Genomic DNA, 24418 nt, shown 5'->3' on the forward strand with positions numbered 1-24418 from the left:
ACGCATACAAACTAGCCTAATTATTTAATAGAAATCTATCACAAACATCCAAAGATGTCTATTCTCGCACGGCTTATTGGGTGATCTAATCTTATCTTTGCTGGAACAACAATACTGGACCATGCGAGAATAGACAGTCTGACCGTCCATTCTTGCACGGCTCATCTAATCTTATCTTTGCTGGGACAATACTGAACCGTGTGAGAATGGACAGTCTGACCGTCCATTCTCACATGGTCCAGCAGATTGCTGATTTCACGTTATCAGCATTGCAACGCCTTATCATATTTTTGTGTAACCAAGGTCAGGCTGCCATACATTTTCCCACAGTCTTTGTAGTATACTGAAGTTGTACAGATTTACTATTCTGGCACTACAGGTCAAGATCCTCGCTCAGATACTGGGTCAGCAACCACTGCCAACAGAGCTGATGGATTTTTATGCCCAACTGGTGGGTATCCTAAGCACGCTCACTCCTGCTGACCTCTCTGCACTGCTAGACAAAGTGGCTCCATCCTCAATGGTTCCATTGTCACTCTCTGACAGCCCACCTTCTGTCACCATGCATCAAGATCTAACAACATCATCCCCAGCTCGCTTTGGTGAAGAGGTATGTTGGCTCTCCCCTCCTAATGCCGATGTTACTGACTATTTTTTCTCCACAGCAAACTCAAGCTGACAAGTCCAAATTGCAGACCAATCAATCTCTGCAACAATTTCTGGCGGTGATACGCTCACAAAGACGCCAACCACATCAACACCCATATGCTGCTGCAGCTTCTACTCCTACTCTTGCACATCAATCTTGTTGATCTCCATCTCCTGCATATTGACAACCTGCTCCAGCTCCTGCACGTTGATGGCCTTGTCCAAGGGTGTTACGCACGAAGTGCTTAACAAAGTCTGAGGGTTCGTTGAGGTTTATAAAGAGACTTATCCGAAGACAAATTTGAGAACGTATTTCTGAGTAGAGGTTTTCACTGAAATTTGGTACCTTCGCCATCCATATTGTAACTGTTGTCGTAGCTGACATCTCCATGTAATCCTTCCATCAGAATCCTATTCTCGTCTTCCCTGCGGATGGGACATCAATTGAAACTATGTCCCGGTGCACAACAGTCACAGTTGGGGCAATAGTAGGCTTCGCAATAGTATGTGCAATGATTGCTCCAACTGCAGTTTTGGCAGTATGGAGCGTTGTTACAAACGCCTTCACGGTATCTTTGTCGGGTGTTGGATGAGGCGTTGGATTGGGGAGTGGTTGGATTGTCATCTCCCAGGTTGTACATTCCTGCGTACAACTGATCGATCATGGCTGCATCGTCATCTACATTGATTGGGTTGGAGGGAGAGCCAGTCTCAGGCCTGTGCATTGCGCCAGGCAGACTGTCTTTTTGTCCCTTCGACATACAAGACTGCCATTTTGATGGAGTTTTGGCGGCGGGGATCTGGAGTATCACCTCTTGCCGGCTGATGGTGGTTTTGGGTTTGACCCAATGGAATGGGGACTGGAGTGGCTCAACTCTTGTGAGATCAGGCTGGTTGGGATGGTGGGAATATATTTTTCCTCCAACAGGATGGGCATAGGTTGACGGGTGATGATGTGGTAAGTGTGCTCTGGGGTAACACTGGTCTGGTCTGGGTGCGACAAGGACCGGAGGGACAAACCAGGTGGAGGAGTACTTGTACAACCGTCTTGCTCTATCCGCGTGCAAGTTTTGTTTAGCAATGTCCTCCCGCCTGATTCCAAATATTCCTTTGCCAAGTCTATCTGCCCATTTGAGGAGCTCATCCTCAAGCGTCATTCCAACAAAGATTCCAAAACTAACTTTTCCATCCGGAGTGCCTGACAGATACTCAAGTCCTGACTGTTGAGCCGCAAATGCTCGCTTTCCAACAAATGTATTGAGTCTATGGCTTTTAGGGGTTCGTCAGCTATGAGATCTATGGCAAGGAAGGTATGCATGGAAGAAAGAGTATGATACGCATGGGGGCAGCATTTTTTTTTTTGGTCTCGTAAAGGAGATAGGTATAGGCTTCTTTTGCTGACATTAATTCTATGGCATCAGTGATGTTGGCTTGGTTGTGTCGTTGCCCACGGGCAAAAGACACTCGTTCATCGGCTAGCAAGTTGGCGTCACCGGGTATTGAGTAGGTGGTGATAGGGAAGCCGGTGGAGTTAGAAGTAGACATGTTTTGTGTTGAAAGACAGAGGATTGTTGGTAGTGGGGTGATTGTCTTTTCAACGCAGCTTGTGGTCCTTCTTATAGGCTTCCAGTATCTCCGCAGCATTGGTTAAATGTTCTTCCGGTTCCCATGAGTTTTCAGAATGAGGGTAATGGCACCATTTAATCAGGTCGCGGCGCCCGCGTTTCCAGGGTTTGTGTCTAAGAATACTTTCTACTTCATATTCCTCTTCTTTGTTGACCAGGTCAGGTGGTGGTTGGATAAAGTTCGGGCCATGAGTGTTGGTTTCTGTATACGGCGTGAGAAGGGATGCATGGAAAACATTGTGTATCCTCCAATGGGGAGGCAGGGATAGTCGGTAGTTCACCGGGGAAATCGTTTCTTGGATGTGGAAAGGTCCGATGCGTTTCATGTTGAACTTCTTGTATTCGGTAGCTTTTTCTTGCAGGTTGGTGTTCTCTAACCACACCTTTTATCCTTCAGAGAATCGCGTGAACTTTCCGTTGTTTCGTTTCATCATCTTGCTTCTTGCCAGTTCATGTGCTTTTAGGGCGTTTTCCCTTGCCCTAAGTAGTTCGGATAATCATTTTTCCACTGATGGGATATTTGTGGATCTGTGTTTAGTTGGGATTCCTCGGGGTTCATATCCCATGAGGAGGTAGAATGGTGATTGGTTGTTTGTGGAGTGTGGTCTTTGGTTGTGACAGAATTTGGCGGTTGTAAGGTATTTTGTCCAGCTGTGCGGTTGGTTCTGGCAAAATATGCGGAGGTAGATCTCCAGTTCTTGATTGGATTGTTCTGTTTGTCCATCTGTCTGGGGATGATACACAGAAGAGAGTGCGGTTTCAATGTTCAGGAGTTTGTGAAGTTCTTTGGATACTTCAGAGGCAAACTGTGGTCCCCTGTTGGATATGAGTTTATCGTGCAATCCGAATCGTTTGGAGATGGAATCGTGAAAGATTCGTGCGGTTTTGAGTGCGTCAATGGTTTTATAACAAGGTGAGAGGATTACCCCCTTACTAAGTCCTTGGTCTACCACGACCATTATACTGTCATATCCTGAAGATTCTGGTAAATCAGTTATGAAGTCTACGGATAGGTACTTCATTGGTCCGGTGGTTTTTGGGGTCTGGTTTGGGATTAATGGTATGGTGGTGGGATGCGTGTTTACTTTTGCTTGTTGACAAGTTGCGCATCCTTTCACGTATTCTATTAAGAACAAAGCTTGAAGGAAGTGTCTAGCCACTTGCTGAGAGCAATCAGGGACTGGAACTAGAGTCCAATGTGAGTAACTATATTATTAGAGAGTATGACAGGTATACAGTACCTAGAGTCCAATGTGAGTAACTAGAGAATAGGAAGCATTGGATTCTGCAGTACTGTCCGAAGTTTTGTAAACAAAGGTAAACAAAGCAGCCACAAAGGCAAAATAATAGAGAACACAATCAATAGTGAATGATAGAAGAATAGATAAAGAAAGGAATGAAAATATATAGGTAGCACAAAGGTGCAGAATCACCAAAACTAACATATTCTTCCACTTGTTTCATCATTCCTGGCCACCAATAGGCCTTTTTGATCAACTGGTATTGCTCTGGACATCTTTCAAATCTTAATTCCGAGTTCTTCCAATCTATGTTTGGATTGTGTTTTGACAACCACTCGTGTCCCAGAAACATCCTGCCGGTGCCTAGGTTTGTGACAGCAAAGTGTATTCTTTCTGTGTGGTTGTCGATTTCCATTTTCAGTTCTACAAACTCTTTGATGGCTCCATCTTTGTTAAGAGTTCCATTGGCGTTCTAGACTGGAATTGGTCTCGGTATTCTATTTGTTTCATAGCCTTGCTGTTTTACAAACTGAGAGTCTATACAGCTCCCAGTGCATCCACTGTTTAGTAGCGCTTTGATCGTTGTTGATCTCTGCATATCCAGCGTTGTCAGTCTACAGGTGATGTTCATTTGATTTCCCTGTGTTCCTCTTATGTATTTTTTGGGAGTATGAAGCTCTAAGAGTGCTAACTCTGCATCATGTAATGATAATGCATTGAGTTCTTGTATTGTTTCTTTTGTAGCTTCTTTTTCTCTTTTGTAGTGTGTCCAGGCATTTAAGATTCCAATGGATCTTGCTTCCTTTTGGTCTCTTAGCCTTTCAGCTACCCATCTCGGTGTCCATGCTGCCATCATTATTTTATTTTATTCTTTTTCTAGGTTTTTATTTACAGGGGTTCCTGACCTGTCTTTCACAGTCTCTGCTGTGTTTTTCTCCGTAGAGATTGCTGCATCGGGTGTGAGCTTTTTTGTATCCGCCGCTGATGCTGCACTTTCTAAAGTCGTGCTCGCCGCCGTAGCTGCGTGTGTCACTTCTTTATGCGCCGCTTCTGCTGCGGTTGTACTTTCTTTTGGGGTTTTTGTTACCAGTCCCCTCTTCTGGTTTGCATCTTCATTGTCTTTCCTTACTTCTTTCTTTGTCTCTGAGTTGTTTGATAAATATTTCTTATTGTCTGTATCTACTAACTCTTTGACAGGTAGAATCGAGAAGGGGTTGACATATTGTGGCTTGGCTAATTGATGCTGTATTGGTTGCCATTTCAAAAATCCAATTTTAGAGCTTTACGCTCTTCTTTTGTGAGTGCCGCTATCATGGCACGTAAATCTATTTTGTTCTTCCCTTCTGTGGGACAGAACTTACTAATGTGGCCTTTGATACCACATTTGAAGCACAGGCCTTTCTTCTTGTATTTAGCTTTATCAATCTCCATGGGCTTTCCTGCGCCCGTGTAGATTGTTCCGGTCCCGTCTCTGGTTTCCGAATAAGCTTTCTTCTCCGTTCCCCCTCCGTTGTCCTTCCTCGTTCTGGCCCTCTCCGTCTGGCCAAAATAACTCTTCTTTTCCTTCTCTCTTTCTCGCCAGATTTGATTGTAGTTGAGGAGGAGCTTTCTCCACTCCTCATACTTCTTTGGTGGTAGTTTGTCTACCAGGGTGTAGTTCATATTTATTTTTATTAGGGTAATCAGGATTGAATCATCCCGATAACCCGCCTTTCTTCTGAGGCTATCGAACTCTAAAAAGAAGTCCCTAGCCGTTTTGGTTCCTTGTTTAAGTTGCAAGATTTTACTTCTTGCTTCTTCTTCTTCGTAACTATTTTTAAAGGCTTCATTCAGCCTTTCTTCGAATACGGACCATTGTTGAAATTGTGCCCGCTCCAATGATAAGGAGACGGACATTTTTTCTTCGAGCCATTTGCTTCTAAAGCTAGCGGCGGTCCCTTCTTTTATGTAAGATAGTACGAAGGCTATCTTTTTCCTTTCATACCCAAAATAGGTCGGGTCCTCTTCAAAATGGAGCGACAGATGTTCCATGAAGCTTCTAAACTTCATTTGGTCTCCGTCAAAGGCGGGCGACTTCTGCTTCCATCATGTTTCTCATCCATTCTTGGATCTCTCTGGTTATGCCTTCCGGCATTGGTAGTTGAATCTGAGCCGGTCCAACTTCTGGCAATGCCTCTGCGAGGTCTTGCATTGAGTCTGTCATTGTTTCTGTTGATGATGACTCTCCGTGCCGATATTCTCGGAAATTGGCGCTGAGGTATTGGGGCAGGGTCGGGAGATTTTTGTTTAATGGAAGGTGTGGGTGATTGAAGGGAAGCAGATTTGATCGATTCAATTGCGGGTGCGTCAAACTCGCAACACCTTAAAAAGGTATGTGTGTAATTTTGTTCTGTTTCTAGCCAAAGTGCTAGATCGTCTCTGTGCATATACAAGTATTCCCCAATGACAAGTTGGATCAATACAACTCTGTATAAGCTCACAGGTTCTGTCTTTCTCTTTGTGATAACTGGGCCCTCTTCTGTCCCAGACTATTGTGTACGTAACTAAGTAATGTGTGTCTAAGAAGGTAGGTAAAAGGTATTTGTAATAAATTGGGGTCCAAACGGTTGTCCCAATGTAACCCGCTTGTTAAGCTGTCAGTTCCTCTCCAACTGGCAGACACAAATTGTTACAATTTGTCTATCTATATTACGGACTACTCATTTCTCTTTACTCATCGGTTATACCATCGGACCGATGACTCACATCCCTCACGTACACTTCCGCTCCTCTCGCATTTCTATTACTTTGTATAGTACTCAGTCCTCAACGGACAGACCTACCCTAGATAGGACGTAACTCCTATTGCCGACTTACTTCTCTATAAATACGCTTGTAACAGTAGTAGTATTCTCCAATACGATTCTACGCAGTTTACGCTTACAAAGCTAGACTCCTAAGATCAGACTTCCATACGGAAGAAGACCAACAACCATTGGAATCCCTCTATTCAGAACTACATCCTCGAACTTGTCTTCGGATAAGTCTCTTTGAACAAACTCGACGAACCCTCAGACTTTGTTAAGCACTTTGTGCGTAACACAAATGTGCGGCCTGGTTAGAGGTATGCGAAATGAAACTATGTAAAACCGAGAAAACTCCAATGGTTCAACGCCAAGGAAATTATGTATGTATTCTTTTACTAGAGGGGGATGGTGTGGAAAGAAGTGGTGGAAGAGGTGGGTGAGATGTTGGCAGGGAAGGAGGATAAAATGGTGTTTGGGCGGGGTGGTAGGTGTGTGAGAGGGAGAATAGTAGTTTGTTGACGGTGATAGGTGAAGTGTAGGACGATGAATAGGGTGATGATGATGAGGGTTAGGGAAATGATGATAATAGTTGCTGTTTGTATCATTGACAGTGTCAAGCTTAGTTGTTGATTATGTGAGAGCTATACCCTATACCGAGTGTTACGATAACACAATTTCCGGACATTTCCTTTCTTTTCATTCTCCGCTTCAACTCTATACTTTAAATGCTATGCGGCATTTTCCCCTTTCTCGCACCGCGTTGCCTTCCTTTTATTTTTAGATTTAACTCTCTCACGCAGTGGAGCTGGCCATATGGGCTAGGCCCTATGACATCATCAGCCACTGCCTTCATCAAACTGTATAGTACACATGTACACACAACCTGTAGTAGTATATATACCCCAATAGATCCAGGAGACTCCTCAGCAAGTCCTCCTGTTGTATACCAACTAACTCACTGCAGCCTTAGGGGTAACCACTCCCCAACTTCATCTTCTTTGTAGTGTGTACTGTGTGCGCCGGAGTAATTCACTCTTGGTTGTTACACCGAGCTAACAGAGGTATAACAATTGAATTGCCAACAGAGTCAAAGACAACAGTTATAAAGATTAAATCAACAACTGGGGAATATGTACAGGAAGGAGGACTGTATATATACTAACTAACATGAGGCGCTGACTGAGCGACATGCGTAAGGCATGAGGTGCTTGGTAAGTGTCTACATCATAGGTCACGTGATTGATCAGGTGACTATGATAAGATAAGATTGTCTTTTAGAGATAAGATAAGGTGAAATGATATCTTCATCAGAGGTTTTGGTTTGTGTGGAGTCTGGGTTTAGGGTTTGAAATTGGGATCGTGACAGATAGTATATGATGGCAGATTGACGTCATGAAGATGGACCTGTTGCCCTATTTGGACCTGCTGCCGGGGCTTTGCTGATATCAACAGTGGCACGTGGTAGTTGACGGATCGGGGATGGAAGCGGATAGGAAGTGGTGATATCAGAAATGGTGGGGGTGCAAATAAGATGAGGAGGAGGAGGGTGGAGGTGACAAGGAGGTGAACTAAAATAGGGATCCAGAAACGACTGTCAGGTGAGAATAAAAAGGAGAGGAAGGGGCCCATGGTGGGGCTAGGCAAAGGAAGGGGAGTAAGGGAAACGACAAAAGCGAGGGCGCAATGCAATGTGTAGCCAGTGGCGATGCAAAAATTTGCTGAAATGCCAAAACACGGAAAGTACCAAATGGAAAAGCAAAGGTGAGCATGACTGGATTGCCTAATAGAGGTGGTGCTGATCAGCCACAAGTTTGAAAAAGGCAATATTAATTACTATTCCACGTGGCACTGTGCCTGTGTGGCGCAAAGGCGAGTCTTTTTGAATATTTGCTTTGTTATTAACACCTGTCCATGCTACCAATCAACTTTGGTGCATGACAGTGCAAAGTACCGAATGGAAAGCAAAGGTAAGCGCAACTTGATTGCCTAATAGAGGTGGTGCTGATCAGCTACAAGTTCAAAAAAGGCAATATTAATTACTATTCCACATGGCACTATGCCTGTGTGGCACAAAGGCGAGTCTTTTGAATATGCACTTCATTATTGACACCTGTCCATGCTCCCAATCAACTTTGGTTCATGACATCCACGGACAACTTGAAATTGCAACTGTCCCCAGTTGCTTCCATAAAGGTAGGGTCATAGGGAATGAAACATGGCAACACATTAAGGGGTCGTGTGGTCATAAAATTTATTCTGGTAAGTCATTAATCATCATCTTCATCATCTGAGTTGTTATGCTCATAGTCAGGTTCATCTTCAGGCTCATCTAGGTTGTCATCATGGTCATCCAGTTCATCCAGGAGGGGCATAGACTGTTGGTTGGGATAGGAAAGTAGTCAAAATGCTGCAATTGCTCTTTGTGATACTGATCCATCCATTTCTTTCAGAACATACAATCCTCCTTTAGTACATCGCACAATTTCATAAGGGCCATTGTAACGAGGCTTTGCTTTACGATCCAGCTCTTTCTCAAGGCAACTGTGTGGATTTTTGTGCAAATCCAGCGTCATATTTTATTGAAATCACTGTCATTCTTAGCCTGAACCTTTACTCAGTTACAAAAACCATATAGAATACACATCACTCAGCATGACGATTTTGCTACATTATGATACAAATAGAATACACCTAATCCATGAATTTGGAATTTTTCATGTCTTGGAGCATAAAAATGTCGTGATCCTTCAAGATCTTTTTCCCGTCGCGAGCTTCCAGTGGCCTGGATATGTCTATGTGATTGACACCAGCTGGGTAGCGTGCCTCCTCAATGCTTCCTGCCCAGTCAAAGTCGACGATCATGAACTGTGTTTTGTTGGTCTTGGACACCATAATATTCGTGTCGCGAATATCGCCATGGACGTAACCAGCTTCGTGAAGACTTTCCAGTTTTGCGGATATATCGGTGAAGACAGAAAGGGGGAGCCGTCCCGTGCGGGCACTCAGCATCTCAAAGTCGGCAGGGAGCATGTCCATGACCACCATGAACCAGCCACCGGCGATCTTTTCGAACCCTCGCAAGGCTGGGGCACATCCCAAAGATGCAAAGTGTTTATGGGCATCACACGAATAAGTTCGAACGAATTTGATACAGATATGATCGCCTTCGTCCTCAGTTCCGGAAAAGACGAGCTTGTCAGAGTCCAGTTCTATCACGTACCGGAAATGTTTCAGTGTATTGCTGTGAAGCGATCTGTAACTCGTTGGGTACGCGAACATATGAGGGGGGACTGGTGCGGAAGTAAGAAGAGGGGTTTCTGTCAGGTTTTCGTAATACTCATTCAGCCTTTCGGCAGCTTTGCGAAAAGCGGCCATGTGACGTGTCACAGTAAGTCGATTGTGGATATCGGTGGAATGAAAGTGAAACGCAATAGGTGTTGACAAGATCTGTACCGTCGGACGCAAATTCCATGCGGCACCGGCAAACACTATATGTGGCCCTGCAGAAAGAACCAATTAGCTCCCCATAGAACCAGTACAGTATGCAGGGACCAACCGAAAATGGCGAGAAGGAGGCAGGGCAAAGGGGATCTGCTGAATTTGACAGCCTTATCTCTCGTCCCCTCCAGGTAGTATCCTATGGCTTGGAAATACGGCTCGGCTGATGCATTCCCGGTTTCGTTCTTGTATTCGGCGATCACATAACGATGTCCTTGGGATTGCATGTCTGCATCCGTAATATATGCAGTAGTTTTCGTTTTGGTGATGGTGAAGTGGAAGCGGTACTTTTGAAATACCTTGTCAACAGCTTCAAGCCGTCCATTCTCGTTTTCATACAAGGCCGACATGGCTATCGCGAGGTGCTCGACGAAACTGTTGTCGTCAGCTGTTACATCAATAGTCTGACAGTCATCAAGAAACTGGCCAAAGACAGGATGTAAGAGGGTTACGGGGATAGTTTCCTCATATTCGCGAGGACGACCACAGGGTATAGATTTAAGGTGTTGTGAATTATTCTGTCGTCTCCGAAATTCAGACGGGGTGCCAGTGGCTGAAGGCTTCTCCTTTGGAGTGGATATTAGGAATTTATTGCGTGCAGTCGCGATCGGATCGCCATTTCCTACGTGACGATATGCCGATGGAGGATGTCCCGTTATCTCTGTGAGCTTGGGTGAGTACGAGCCAATACCGTCATGCTTTTTGCTTACTTTCATCGAGTAGCTCGACGACAACACGTGGCATCTGAAGAAAAGGGACGTCATCGAAGACCTCCTTCAGAATCACAGTCCCTTGCAGCATTTGACCCGATCCTGTAGCACCAAGAATCTCGTGGAGCTCGTCATCGTTGTTTGCTGTAACCTTGTAAACTCTGAAGCCAGGAAAGGGTATAATACCACTGTATGCCGCCTTGATCGAAGCGTTGAGATCGCCAATATCGGCCTCCGCTGGTATTGTGACTTTAATGAAACCCGCAAGATTTGCCCCTCGCATCCAAAATTTGATGGAAAGCACGTCTGGTAATGTGAAGAGAATGATCATCATGATTGAGGTTGAGTTGGAATTGCAAGTGCCACATACCAATGATAAGGTGAAGTTGGTTTCTGGCAGGCGGTTGCGTAAAAACATCTGACAACTGCTGCCCCGCCTCCAGAGGATTTTCCAGACTGGGACTGGTGAGATTGCTGAGCACACCTTCAAGTGAATCACCTCCTTCATATGGAAAGGAAACTTTGTAGAGTTCGAGATTGGTCGCCTCCACATCGCGGAACGTGACAAACCTCTCATTCTTGATGACTGTTTTGAGGTCGTAGACAGTCTCTGAACTTGAGACCTTGACATAAAAGACGACACTGGATCTGTCACCGCGCACCCAGCAGCAAAGAGTCAAGTTTGGGACTTCAATTTTGCGTGAAACTGAGTCATAAAGTTTGCCGTCAGAAGGGTAATAGGATACAGTGATAAATGCGTACAAGAACTGGGTGCACGGACGATGATGAACCACACCCCTTCCTTAGACTTGGGGAAAAGGGTTGATAATTTGGATCGTGTGGTGAGCTTCCTTTCCTTTGAATGATCCCACCGACTAAGTTTGCCTTCCAGTTGCTCATCGTCAGGAAGGCAAATGGAGTAGAGTTCGAGCTCGCTCGCATCCTCATCACGGAACTGTGAGGAGTTCTTGTTCTTGATGGCTTCTTTGAGGTCGTAGACAGTCTCTGAACTTGAGATGTCGACAGTCGAGATCCTTTCAACATCTTCACCGTAGACCCAACAGTTGAGCTTTTCCATGTTGTGGCACTTGGCTGGACTGAATGAAAAGATGAAAGACGGTGCGCGTGTGTGTGGCAACTCCGCCATACCTTGGTGGGCAACTCCGCCATAGCCAGGGAAGTCACCGAATCGGTCGACCAATCTTTGGTCGACCGATTGACCGATTGTCGACCGATTATTCACGTGACCTGACTTTTTTTTCACCAAGTTCGTTTCTAACCCTATTTTCGGGGTTCGCATAGGTAGTGGTACTCTTTCGAAAGTCTATACAGCGACAGCAAAGGCATAAAATATTTATATTAGAGATCTGTGCCCATTCATGTGTATTGCACAAGTATTATGAGTAGTGTGAATGCAGAAAAAAGTACGGAAATGCAGAAAAAAGTAAGGAAAAGAGCGAAAATCATGAAAAAAACTTCAAGAAACCACTACTGCTTGCTCCATGTCGGAAAGACAGTCAACCCTCAAATACTTTTTTCCTTCGTGCTCCTTGACCAAATCCGGCATGGGGGGACTCAACGTGAGGGATTCATAAAGCCGAAACAAGACTGGGCTGTATGGAATTGGAGGGGTCATTCGTTTGACTAGCATAGCTGTTACAATAACACAATTTCCGGACATTTCCTTTCTTTTTATTCTCCGCTTCAACTCTATACTTTAAGTGCCACGCGGCATTTTCCCTTTCCCGCGCCGCGTTGCCTTTCTCTTATTTTAGATTCAACTCTCTCACGCAGTGGAGCTGGCCATACGGGCTAGGCCCTATGACATCATCAGCCACTGCCTTCATCAACTGTATAGTACACATGTACAAACAAACCTGTAGTAGTATATATACCCCAATAGACTCCTCAGCAAGTCCTCCTGTTGTATACCAACTAACTCACTGCAGCCTAAGGGGTAACCACTCCCCAACTTCATCCTCCTTCTAGTGTATTCTGTGTGCGCCAGAGTAATTCACTCTTGGTTGTTACAATAGCTGCAAATGCCTGATATTCCATCTCAAGGTCAGCACCATTTCCACCCTCAATTATGACCTTCTCATATATTTCATGAATAGTTGAGAGGAAAACCCGAGGATGAAAGTGAGTGCCATTCACAAAAATGCCTTGAGGCTGTGGCCAGGGTGGAAGCTCGTCTGGGAAATCCTTTCTGACAGGAACACTGTCAGAACAGAATAGTTTCTTTTGGTTTCCTGAAAAGCCTGTCGATCCTGGGTACTTGATAGTGCAGCAATGGTGTCGATGATGAGAACTGTTGTTAGAAAACCACACACAAAAACAAACTAACAAACAATCCTCCCAGATTCCACGGAACTTGTTTATGGGCTTTGCCTCCTAGAACAGTGGGTGCTCTGGTTGTTCGTGGGGTGGTATGTATGAAAGTCCTTCAAAGTAAAACCCAGAGAGATATGGGTGTGGGTTTTGAGGAGGAGGGATAGTTGAATTTATAGAAGATGGGGGCTTTGTGACGAGTATAGACGAGCACTACCTTGCTAATTGTAGCACAAGGTAGGTTTGAGAATGACAAAGATGACGAGGTGACGAGGTTCCCAGTGATAGCAGGCTCCTGACGCACAAACTGTAGTGCTCAGAAGGACTCTAATCGAAAGGGATGACAGTGACTTTCAAAAATGACAAGTGACGATGACAGCAGATAGCAGTGGTAGCAGTGGGAAGTATTGTGACCACACTGGATCACAAGTAGCAGAGTAGTGAACTTGAGATTTAGAGAAGAAGTCTGGAATCGAGTTCTTTTGTTTTTTTTTACAAGGTAAAATACAGGGGTTTATATGGTGAAAAGAAAGGCAGGCTATGCACAGTATAGCTGCGCAAAAAGAATGAGAAAGAACATGAAGGAAGGAATGTACGCTGACGAATCGCACTGCAAATGAATGTTCTGCTGAAAAAAAGAAACTGGAGCCACCGGTCCACCACCTAGTCCAAATCCGACAGTTCCATGGCCTTACCAATGGACTGGTTGTGTTGGACCACCTGATCAAACAAGGGAGGGAGAGGAGTAGTTCCAATTTGGAACAAGTGAGTCCCAGGCAGCGTATGGTAGGTGTAGCTGTAGCGAAGACAATGGACAAAGGATAAGTGTACCCAAGTGAATGGGACAGCGATGAACATGGGCAACGCAAGGGGATGAACCTTCTCCAGCTCAAAAACTACCCACCCATGCTCCAACCAGGCGAGACGAGTGACCGATATTTTGATAGTATGTGATGGCAGATCGACGTCATGAAGGTGGACCTGTTGCCCTATTTGGACCGGCCGCCGGGGGCTTTGCTGATATCAGCAGTGGCACGTGGTAGTCAACGGATTGGCGACGGAAGCGGATAGGAAGTGGTGACATCAGAAATGGTGAGGGTGCAAATAATATGAGGAGGAGGAGGGTGGAGGTGACGAATAAGTGGACTAGAATGGGGATCCAGAAACGACCGTCGGGTGAGAATAAAAAGGAGAGGAAAGGGCCCATGGTGGGGCTAGGCAAAGGAAGGGGAGTAAGGGAAACGACAAAAGCGAGGGCGCAATGTAATGTGTAGCCAGTGGCGACGCAAAAATTTGCCAAAATGCCAAAACACGGAAAGTACCGGATGGAAAAGCAAAGGTGAGCGTGACTGGATTGCCTAATAGAGGTGGTGCTGATCAGCCACAAGTTCGAAACAGGCAATATTAATTACTATTCCACGTGGCACTGTGCCTGTGTGGCGCAAAGGCGAGTCTTTTTGAATATTTGCTTTGTTATTGACACCTGTCCATGCTACCAATCAATTTTGGTGCATGACAACGGCTACATATTTGAGTCTTACGCTAGTAGCATAGTTGAATCATTCATATATTGTTTCATGTATGTTTATCACTTACTGATTTCAGGTCTGTGTTTTCTCCTTTAACGAGCTGGACAATGAAACAATGGGTTCTCCAAAACTTCTCATTGCCGCTTGATGCTGATGAAAGAGACAGACAATTCAGTAGTACAATATGAGAGAATCAAACAATTCTTACAAACAAAATTATTAGACTTGATCCTCTTGACAATCTTTGTCTCTATTTCCCCCAATTTGTCAAATAGTGCACGGGGTTTTTTCATAACTGCTGGGCTACCACCAGACTTAGGAAGCTTCTCTAGTCTACTATTATAGTCTGCTGTAGCCAGAACCCATTTTTGAGACGTCATGCTGAACAATGCCCATTTATTTTGTAGGCGCATATCCATGAATAGGAAAAATTTGGCACTAGAGTTGAGGGTGAGTGAACGTGGGTCGATACCCGTCAAGATGGAAAATATGCGCTGAAAGCGTGAGAGACCATTCAAGTTGGGGTCAGCAAGTGGTGAGAAGGCCGCCATCAAGTTTTGGCTCGTGTGTTTGTCACTAGGGCACTTGGGGGCGACAGTCTTTGATCCAGGTGCAAAAAACATGCTGATAATATTGCTGGTGGATGGCTGGTTGGTCCGGATAAGTGGGTACCATGGGCATGCTCAGTGTTGATTTCATTATAGTCAGATATGTACTTACAGTGCCTTTTGCCTGTATACTTGAGGCATTTGTAGCCGGTGTACTTGGGGCATTTGTTGCTGATGTACTTAGGGTGTTCGCTGTTGTCTCCTATGCAGTAGTGTACATGAGTATTTCCAAAAAGGATATTAAATCTACATACCTGAGCAGTGGGGATACAACTCTTCTTCTGTAGTGGGCCTTCCAATGCGCCAGCAAGTGGCCCCAAATCTTCAGTTAGGTCATAAAATGGGACCTTCCGCTTGAGAGGCCCAGATTGGCTGGAATTGGCAAGCGCTGTTGGCTCAGTTATAGCCATCATTTCACCTGGTTGCAATGAGGCATACTCAAGTAGAGCACATGAGTATTGTGTGTCAGCTGAAAAGGACAGAAGTTAGTTAGGTAGCAAGACAGTCATGGTGAAAAGGATACTTGCCTAAGGTGATTTGAGGCACTGTAAGCAAGTTGGGGTCGATATCCAGGCATTGCAGGATTGATGTGGGCTCAATCTCGGCATCTAAGTCTAATTGATCCAGGCTGAGGTCTTGCTCATCAAAATTAGCCTCAGTCTTAACTTCTATGAGGCCTCCAAATATTGAGCTGTGGTTAGAGGGGCCGAGACCAAAGGATTCTTTGGCGTTGATGGATGAAAGGAAAGGGCGTGCCTTCAGCTCTTGACTGTTGTTGCTGTGAGTTGGTTCTGTGGAAAGCAAGCTGTTCCATGAGTTGGCAATGTGGTTAGCTAAGCGGATGTGGTGTGTCCCATGGATGGAACTAAGGAATTTGCTCGGTTTCTGCGAGCGGAAGCGAATGCGTATGTTACGATGTATGTAACAACCAAGAGTGATCTACTCTGGCGCACACAGAACACACACTAAAGTGAAGATGAAGTTTGGGGAGTGGTTACCCCTTGAGCTGCAGTGAGTTAGTTGGTATACAACAGGAGGACTCGCTGAGGAGTCTCCTGGATCTATTGGGGTATATATACTACTACAGGTTGTTTGTACATGTGTACTATACAGTTGATGAAGGCAGTGGCTAATGATGTCATAGGGCCTAGCCCGTATGGCCAGCTCCACTGCGTGAGAGAGTTAAGTCTAAAGATAAAAGAAAGGCAACGCGGCGCGAGAAAGGGAAGTGCCATGTGGCAATTAAGGTATAAAGTTAAAGCGGAGAATAAAATGAAAGGAGATGTCCGGAAATTGTGTTATCGTAACAATGTATCACAAAATCAAAACCTAAGGCTAAGAACATCTCCAGGCCGCTGGCAAATGACCGCATGATGCCGTTCCAAGCCTTGTGCAACCCTTCAATGCGGCTTCTATCTGATCTTATATCTTGCCAAACTCGCATCAAACACCCTTTTTTGATGTGTGCGAACTGGTCTGCGTGCACCTGTGTAATTTAGATTGTCAGTAGTAGTGTATATGGCATGAAAAATGAAGTACTTACCTTGGAGGCAGCTGCAGACCACACCCCGCCCTTTTCGGCCCACTTCTCAAACATTGTTTGAAGCTGGACCTCTTGCTCTTCTTTTGTTCGATACTTCGCACTTTCTCCATTACCTGATGCCCGTGAACTCAGGATAGCTTTGCTAATGTCGTGGGCTACAGCCAAACACTGAGGGTTCCTGGTTCCGTTGAGAATGGCAGCAAGATACCTGCAAATATGTGAGTACAAGAACAGATAAGTCGTGTTTACTTACCTCATAATGAAATGGAATACATCCAGGCCAACTTGTGCATCTGGCATTGCTTTATTGACTGCACTGCGTACGTGGCAGCAGTTATCAACAATGACCATTTGTGGGAGGGGCTGATCCAGTTTTTCATAGCGAGACTTCAAGCCTTCAAGCAACTCCTCCATTTCTGTGTTTGCTTGAGTTTGGCAAAGTCTCTGTTAGATCCGGATTAGCCAGCAAGTTCAAACATTAATAAAACAAAACTCACCCAACAAAGTATCTCATTATCCTCGTTTATAGCGGTAAGCATTCCCCCCCTCATGAACTTGGTCCTTGTCTTCTGCTTATCTGCCACTGTTGCCTTCCCTGCAGCTTTGAAAGTATTGTCGAGAGAAATACAAACACCTGTTGCATCCCATGTTAGTTCCAGAGTTGATCAGCTACTGAAGGGAAAAGGATCTCACCAGACAAGGTGCGTAAGTATTCAGATGACTCAGCTTGTCGTGAGCGTTTACTGACTTCAAGATAAACATCTGTGATAAGATCATCAGTAATAGGTTTGTCACCATATGCATTGCTCAGGTTTGGTAGTGAGAATTCCACAAGAGGAGCACATGGCTCAAAAGGCAAGTGACACCTTCTTCTCTTTTCAAAATGTTGTAAGTATTCTAGAAAGCGCTGCTGATAGTCGAAAAGATGGAGTTCTGCGGTCAATGACACATTTCCAGGTAAGTGTTGAAGGCACAAAAGACATGATGACTTACATTTGAAATTTTCTGCCAGTCCAGCCGATGTGGTTGAAGGTCGCAACTCAATGATCAGATCAAACAGATCGCGTGTCATACCGCATTTTTTGAAGAAGACTGGCACATTTTCTGTTTAATCTGGTGAGATCAGTGGCAGCTGTCTTGATGATGGGATTACTGTTGGAGATATGAGAGAAACAAGTGTCGTACAAAGAAGGGAAGTGGCGCAAGCGCCGAACTAGGCAGGCCTAGTAGATGGAGTGGCCCGTGCGCCATCAGATAACATTTTTGATTTTGATTCCGTTCTCCCTTATATACGCTGTCGTTGTTAGGCAGACACCTCAGACCTTCACTCGAAGTCTGAGGTGAGATTCCCCTTTAGTGTTAAATTACGAGTACCTAGCTTACCTTTTGTTTTTCCAGCTGTTCATTGCTAGGTACATTATTTCAATATATTTAGACCTTCACTCAAAGTCTGAGCTGTTCATTGCTAGATAAACAATAATTACTAACGAGGGATCTTCCAAAATTCCCACTTCTCCCAGAATAGATGACTTGTGGTCGCAAAGCAGTACATATCTTCTCCACTTTTAGGATCACCACGTTGCTTATTATTCTCTTTGCAGGCCTTGCATTGCAATTGGACTCCTAGTGCGTACTCTTCTCTTTGGATGCCATGAATATCTCGATGTCCTGTGGAAGTCCATCCTCCCCACTTCACATTCAGAGACTGACACCTCGGGCATTGATCAAGGCCGTCAAAATAGAAGGGGTGGACAATGGTTATCTCCTTCATGTAAGCAGTTCCAGGCTTCACATTTGGAAGATGTTTACGTTTTTCTAGTTGCAAAAATGTTGGAGGTGTAAATTGAGGGCCATAAAAAGGTATGCTACTCTTCAGATTTGGTGGAACTGACCCACTCTTGCTGTTGGGGTGAACAGATGTTGCCGAACTGACAAAGTCCACATACTCGACCACATGGGCCTCCCATTCGTACTGGGCCATTTGAAATTCACTGGCTGGGGTTGAATGACTACCTTCCCATGCTCTGACACATTGTTTCACCTTCATTTCAAGTAAGTTCTTATCTTTAACTGGATTGTATGACAAAACAACTCACAGATTCATTCCAATTAGTCTCAAACTTTACACATTCACCAGCAGTCAAGGTGTTTTTAATCACACCTCTGACAACCATTGGCTCGAAGACTGACATGCTTTTACTAGGTAGTTGGGCTGTAGTCCGTTGTTGACAAAACTGGAGAATAGGAGTGGTGAGCACTCTCCTTTTTATTTAAATTTCTATTTCAAACTGGCTGAAGCTTTGCTAAGACAGCTAGTACACTATTACTCAAACACTTCGGCGACCTTCTAAACATCACAGTGAAATATATGTAGATCAGGTAATATAAAATACAGAGTGACTAGGCTATACTAGAAATAAATAAGTAAGAACAGTCATCATGAAACTGCATTTTGCAGAAGAGTGCGCAACTGACTGTATTGAGCCTCACAAATAGACAGGAAATGTTCTCGAATAAGTCGGTTTCCATGTATACCTGGACCATGTAGTAGTGTGAAACACACCTTGACAGGCAGGCCAATCGGGATGTCATCAAACGTTTCTGGTGGCCTTTGGTCCCCACATAAATTGAATATTGGGAACTCATTTGCGAGGGAATGCTAGCCAAACACATGAAAATTTAATTAGCCTTATATTTCTCAAAAAAAAGACACTCACATCATTATCATCATAGAGTCTCGACGAGACTTGTATCAGTTCTGTTTCATCAGGTCCAATTGCAATAGGCCTTGAGATCAGCTCAGAGGTACATGTCCCCTCACCGAGACTCAGTGAAACCTCGTGAAGACAGTGCAAAAGACACTGCCACGCTCTAAGCCCACACTGATCTTCCATTGGTTCAAGCCAGCAAGATGCAACAGTGCTGTGTATGTCTGGATAACCTTCAAACATGCTGTTGTCTCCTTGAGTAGTTAAATAGCACTGTCTTGACAAGATCTTGCAATCAACCGCAAATGCCATCTTAAGATATGCCGGAGGCTGAATTGAGCCTGGAAACCTCCAACAGAGGAGATACCTGTCAGGGCCTATGCTAACAAAACAAAGATTATCGAGTTGGCTTTCAGTATCGGCAAGAAGGGCTGGGCAATGGAGGAAATAGTCAGATAGCGTAATTTTTATTTGACAACATGAACTCTATAAAAATATATAGCATACTACTTAATAGCTCACCTAGGCCTGCCATGAGACTCAATCCCCACAAGTTTTTGAAGTTATACACTTGAAAATCTCCTGAGCAATTGTGAGTCATTGTCAACCTTCTTTGCAGATACGATCTGATGGCTTAGCACTTACTAATTGATACCGGTGGAATGGTACAAAGAAGCACACAAGGGAAGCACGTTTGGTAAAGGTGGGTGTCTTGATAATAGCCGCTCAGAAGTAAGGAACAGAGGGGCTCTCTTGAGTGTGGCCGCAGAAGTTCCTGGGAGGGTCCCAGAATAGCCCTGGGGACCATCCAGGTAGCTTTGGTGGCCCTCCGGGGGCAAGAACTTCCTGGGAATGACCAATTTTTCCCTTGGTGGTGATTATGGATCACGTTGTCGATGATGAGAACCGTTGTTAGAAAACCACACACAAAAACAAACTAACAAACAATCCTCCCAGATTCCACGGAACTTGTTTATGGGCTTTGCCTCCTAGAACGGTGGGTGCTCTGGTTGTTCGTGGGGGGTATGTATGAAGATCCTCCAAAGTAAAACTCAGAGATGTATGGGTGTGGGTTTTGAGGAGGAGGGATAGTTGAATTTATAGAGGATGGGGGCTTAATGACGAGTATAGATGAGCACTACCTTGCTAATTGTAGCACAAGGTAGGTTTGAGAATGACAAGGTTCCCAGTGATAGCAGGCTCCTGACGCACAAACTGTAGTGCTCAGAAGGACTCTAATCGAAAGGGATGACAATGACTTCAAAAGTTGGAAGTGACAATGACAGCAGTTAACAGTGGTAGAAGTGGGAAGTGTTGTGACCACACTGGATCACAAGTAGCAGAGTAGTGAACTTGAGAGTAGAGAAGAAGTCTGGATTTGAGTTCTTTGTTTTTTTTACAAGGTAAAATACAGGGGTTTATATAGTGAAAAGAAAGGTAGGCTATGCACAGTATAGCTGCGCAAAAAGAATGAGAAAGAACATGAAGGAAGGAATGTACGCTGACAAATCCTGCGTAGTTGCTACAGGATAAGATTGTCAAAATAAGGGAAAGAAAGGGATAGAACAATAAATGCTGTGAGTAATGTCACAGGTTTGTACAGCCATAAAGTAAAGTCCAATAGCAAAAAGAGAGCAGGAAAATCATGATGTCATGGGAAGATGCAGTAAAAAAAGGGCAAGGCAAAACATTATCAGTATCAACACAGTTCCTTTATTGTCAGTCAGGCATTCTAAAAAAATATGTGTCCATAAAATGATTCAAAAATCAAAAATAACTGCACTGCAAATGAATGTTCTGCTGAAGAAAAAGAAACTGGAGCCACCGATCCACCACTTAGTCCAAATCCGACAGTTCCATGGCCTTACCAATAGACTGGTTGTGTTGGACCACCTGATCAAACAAGGGAGGGAGAGGAGTAGTTCCAATTTGGAACAAGTGAGTCCCACGTAGCGTGTGGTAGGTGTAGCTGTAGCAAAGACGATGGACAAAAGATAAGTGTACCCAAGTGAATGGGACAGCGATGAACATGGGTGACGCAAGGGGATGAACCTTCTCCAGCTCAAAAACTACCCACCCACGCTCCAACCAGGCAAGACGAGCAACCGATGTTTTGATAGTATATGATGGCAGATTGTGTAACAACCAAGAGTTAGTTACTCTGGCGCACACAGGAACACACTATAAAGGTAGTGGAAGATGGGGAGTGGGTACCCCTTGGGCTGCAGTGAGTTAGTTGGTATACAACAGGAGGACTCGCTGAGGAGTCTCCTGGATTTATTGGGGTATATATACTACTACAGGTTTGTTTGTACATGTGTACTATACAGTTGATGAAGGCAGTGGCTGATGATGTCATAGGGCCTAGCCCGTATGGCCAGCTCCACTGCGTGAGAGAGTTAAGTCTAAAAGTAAAAGAAAGGCAACGCGGCGTGAGAAAGGGAAATGCCGCGTGGCACTTAAAGTATAAAGTTAAAGCGGAGAATAAAAGGAAAGGAGATGTCTGGAAATTGTGTTATCGTAACACTACCCCCCTTCTAAGGCTCGACTTCCAGGCGAGACCAAATTCCGGAGGTAGTGGTAAAATTTTCGGGCATAGGTTGAAAGAGGGAATTAAAAAGGTTTGAATCCATGCCTCTAAGCTTCCTGGGAGCTGAGGGATTCCTAGAATAAAATTTGCGAACAGCATCGCGGGAGTTTTCCAGATGGGATTCTGGTTCCCACGTTCTGTCCTCGTCTCCGTAGCCCTTCCATAGGACCAGGAACTCTAATTTTCCACGCTTCAAGCGTGCATCTACCACCCGTTCGACTTCGAACTCTTCTTCACCTTCCTGGGTGACTACTACCGGACCGGGCCGGTCTACGCGCTGTCCTGGCAGCGGTCCCTTGTAGGGTTTCACACGGCTAATGTTAACCGTGGGCACCACCCTCATTCGTTTTGGGAGTTCCAGCTCCACCGCATTAGGTTTGACTTCCTTAATCCGGTAAGGGCCAATCCACTTTTCGGTCAGTTTTCTAGACTGCCGGTCTTTTAATTTCAAGTGGTCGGTGTCTAACCAGACCAGGTCGCCGACCTTGTAATCAGGGGCTTTAGAGCGTCTACGCTCTGCCCTGTCCTTCATCTGCTCTGCAGTTCTAAATAGCGCCTTGCGCGTTTCGTCTAAGACAGACTTCATGTCTTTTGCCATGTTCCCAGCAGCCTTGTTTTTGCTTTTGCCAGGTTCTACACCCATTCTGGGGAGGTACGATCTAGTAACCTCGAATGGTGCCTTGCCTGTAGCCGACGACTGTTTAATGTTATATGAGAATTGGGCTATCTTTAGCCACTTGGCCCAATCCGTCTGTCTGTCATTAATAAATATACGGAGGTACTGTTTTAACTCCTGGTTAAGTCTCTCCGTTTGTCCATCGGTTTGCGGATGGAACGCCGTGGATAATTTAGGTTTGATGCCCAGCATCCAGCATAATTCTTTCGTAAATTCGCTAGCGAATTGCGGTCCTCGATCGGAGATCACCGTTTCTGGTAACCCATGGGTGGACCATACGAAATCCTTAAATAGATCTGCCGTACCGGCGGCGGTAATAGTTTTATTGGTGGGTATGAATACCACTTCTTTGGAGAAGCGGTCTACTACCACCATTACTGAATCGTACCCGTTTGACTCGGGCAGATCCGTTGTGAAGTCCACCGATATATCCTGCCAGGGGCCAGCTGGTATCGGGTTCGGCATGAGTTTACCGGCCGGCGGTTGATGGGAATTCTTGGCCATGGCGCATCTCAGACAGGATTTTACATATTCCTGTATGTCTTTGACCATGCCAGGCCACATGTAGTTTCTGGAGATCAACTCCATCGTTCGTTGCCATCCAGGGTGCCCAGCCACTGGAGTGTCATGATGTCTATCTATTGCCTTGATCCTTGCGGACTCAGGCACATAGATTTTGTTTTTAAAATGGAAGAACCCGTCTTTCCATAAATAGTTTTCATTGCCGTCAAGGCGCGCCTTTTCCTCTGGGGAGATGTCTTTCCTGAAGACTTCTAGGAGAGCAGAATCTTGCCCGATTCTAACATTGGCAACCCTTGATTGATCTATCAGGGTGACGCCTTTGTTGTCATCTTCAATGCCGTTGGCATGATCCTCTCTTCTAGATAAAGCATCCGCTTTCCCCATTGAGCTTCCTGGCTTATGAATTAATTTATAATTGAACCTTGACAAGTACACCGCGTAGCGGGCTTGTCTTCGGTTCAGGTCTTGGGCCGTCATGAAGTACTCTAGGTTCTTATGATCGGTCCAAATTTCGAATTGGTGCCTAGCACCTTCTAAGTAATGCCGCCAGTGCTCTAAAGCTCTAATGATGGCCAGCATCTCCTTGTCGTATATTTGATAGTTGCGCTCTGTAGGCGACAAACTATGCGATAAATAGGCACAAGGCCTCCAAAGATCATCAGGACATTTGACTGATAGAACAGCCCCAGTGGCGAAGTCAGAAGAGTCGGTTTCTAGCCGGAACTCTTTGTCTAATTCAGGGAATGCCAATATGGGCGCTGTTGTAAATGCCTGTTTAAGCTTATCAAAAGCTTCCTGTTCTTTGGCGCCCCACTGCCAAACAAGGTCCTTTTTTGTGAGATCGTTCAACGGTCTCGTGATTTTTGCGAAGTTTTCAATAAACCTTCGGTAGAAATTGCCTAAGCCTAGGAAAGCCCTAACCCCTTTGATGCGAGTAGGTTCTGGCCATTCCAAAATAGCTTGAACTTTCTCAGGGTTCATCCTGATTCCGTTCTGGCCTATGATCATACCGAGGAAGTCTACTTCCTTCACTTTAAAATTACATTTTTCGGGTTTAACGAATAGGTCCCGTTCCTGTAAGCGTCGAAGGACTTCTTGCACGATCCTGTCATGCTCAGTCTCATCGTCCGACTTTGTAAATATTAATAAATCGTCAATGTAAATGACGACACAGTTTTCCATATCCGCAAAGATCTCGTTCATCATGCTCTGGAAGGTCGCCGGTGAATTGGTCAACCCAAAGAACATAACAAGGGGTTCGAAAGATCCTCGGTGGCACGTGAACGCGGCCTTCCAAGCATCTTCCTCTTTGATTCGTACATTGTTGTACCCCCATCTGAGATCCATTTTAGTCAGGATTTTGGCACCAGCCAATTTGTCCACCAGCTGACTAATTAAAGGCA

General features: G+C 44.9%; 8 protein-coding genes across 8 annotated transcripts; 1 reads left to right on the forward strand and 7 right to left on the reverse strand.

Moving 5' to 3' along the window:
- Positions 1-233: 233 nt before the first annotated feature.
- Positions 234-812, forward strand: SERLADRAFT_438592 (uncharacterized protein; the record flags this gene model as incomplete). The annotated part of the gene is made up of 3 exons (XM_007318952.1): positions 234-329; positions 380-610; positions 666-812. The coding sequence occupies 3 exons, from the start codon at positions 234-236 to the stop codon at positions 810-812; spliced, it is 474 nt and encodes a 157-aa protein (XP_007319014.1).
- Positions 813-1051: 239 nt separating this feature from the next.
- Positions 1052-2193, reverse strand: SERLADRAFT_438593 (uncharacterized protein; the record flags this gene model as incomplete). The annotated part of the gene is made up of 3 exons (XM_007318953.1): positions 1052-1141; positions 1209-1911; positions 2051-2193. 3 exons carry the CDS (start codon positions 2191-2193, stop codon positions 1052-1054), a joined length of 936 nt encoding a protein of 311 aa, XP_007319015.1.
- Positions 2194-8859: 6666 nt separating this feature from the next.
- Positions 8860-10127, reverse strand: SERLADRAFT_391055 (uncharacterized protein; the record flags this gene model as incomplete). The annotated part of the gene is made up of 2 exons (XM_007318954.1): positions 8860-9800; positions 9857-10127. The coding sequence occupies 2 exons, from the start codon at positions 10023-10025 to the stop codon at positions 8992-8994; spliced, it is 978 nt and encodes a 325-aa protein (XP_007319016.1).
- Positions 10128-11270: 1143 nt separating this feature from the next.
- SERLADRAFT_469048 (uncharacterized protein) lies at positions 11271-11637 on the reverse strand (the record flags this gene model as incomplete). The annotated part of the gene is made up of 1 exon (XM_007318955.1): positions 11271-11637. A coding segment is annotated over one exon (315 nt), but the record flags the coding sequence as incomplete, so codon positions are not given.
- A 794-nt stretch (positions 11638-12431) lies between these two features.
- SERLADRAFT_469049 (uncharacterized protein) lies at positions 12432-15294 on the reverse strand (the record flags this gene model as incomplete). Its single annotated transcript, XM_007318956.1, has 5 exons — positions 12432-12760; positions 14436-14518; positions 14581-15015; positions 15089-15178; positions 15231-15294. The coding sequence occupies 2 exons, from the start codon at positions 14989-14991 to the stop codon at positions 14441-14443; spliced, it is 489 nt and encodes a 162-aa protein (XP_007319018.1).
- Positions 15295-15833: 539 nt separating this feature from the next.
- Positions 15834-16729, reverse strand: SERLADRAFT_469050 (uncharacterized protein; the record flags this gene model as incomplete). Its single annotated transcript, XM_007318957.1, has 3 exons — positions 15834-15893; positions 16288-16462; positions 16520-16729. Coding segments are annotated over 3 exons (288 nt in total), but the record flags the coding sequence as incomplete, so codon positions are not given.
- A 1273-nt stretch (positions 16730-18002) lies between these two features.
- SERLADRAFT_391054 (uncharacterized protein) lies at positions 18003-18446 on the reverse strand (the record flags this gene model as incomplete). The annotated part of the gene is made up of 2 exons (XM_007318958.1): positions 18003-18187; positions 18329-18446. Coding segments are annotated over 2 exons (303 nt in total), but the record flags the coding sequence as incomplete, so codon positions are not given.
- Positions 18447-18868: 422 nt separating this feature from the next.
- SERLADRAFT_469052 (uncharacterized protein) lies at positions 18869-19936 on the reverse strand (the record flags this gene model as incomplete). The annotated part of the gene is made up of 5 exons (XM_007318959.1): positions 18869-19178; positions 19239-19392; positions 19428-19694; positions 19750-19810; positions 19874-19936. Coding segments are annotated over 3 exons (282 nt in total).
- Between the last annotated feature and the right edge of the window lie 4482 nt (positions 19937-24418).

Source organism: Serpula lacrymans (assembly GCF_000218685.1).
Source record: "Serpula lacrymans var. lacrymans S7.9 unplaced genomic scaffold SERLAscaffold_7, whole genome shotgun sequence".
NCBI classification, from domain to species: Eukaryota; Fungi; Basidiomycota; class Agaricomycetes; order Boletales; family Serpulaceae; genus Serpula; species Serpula lacrymans.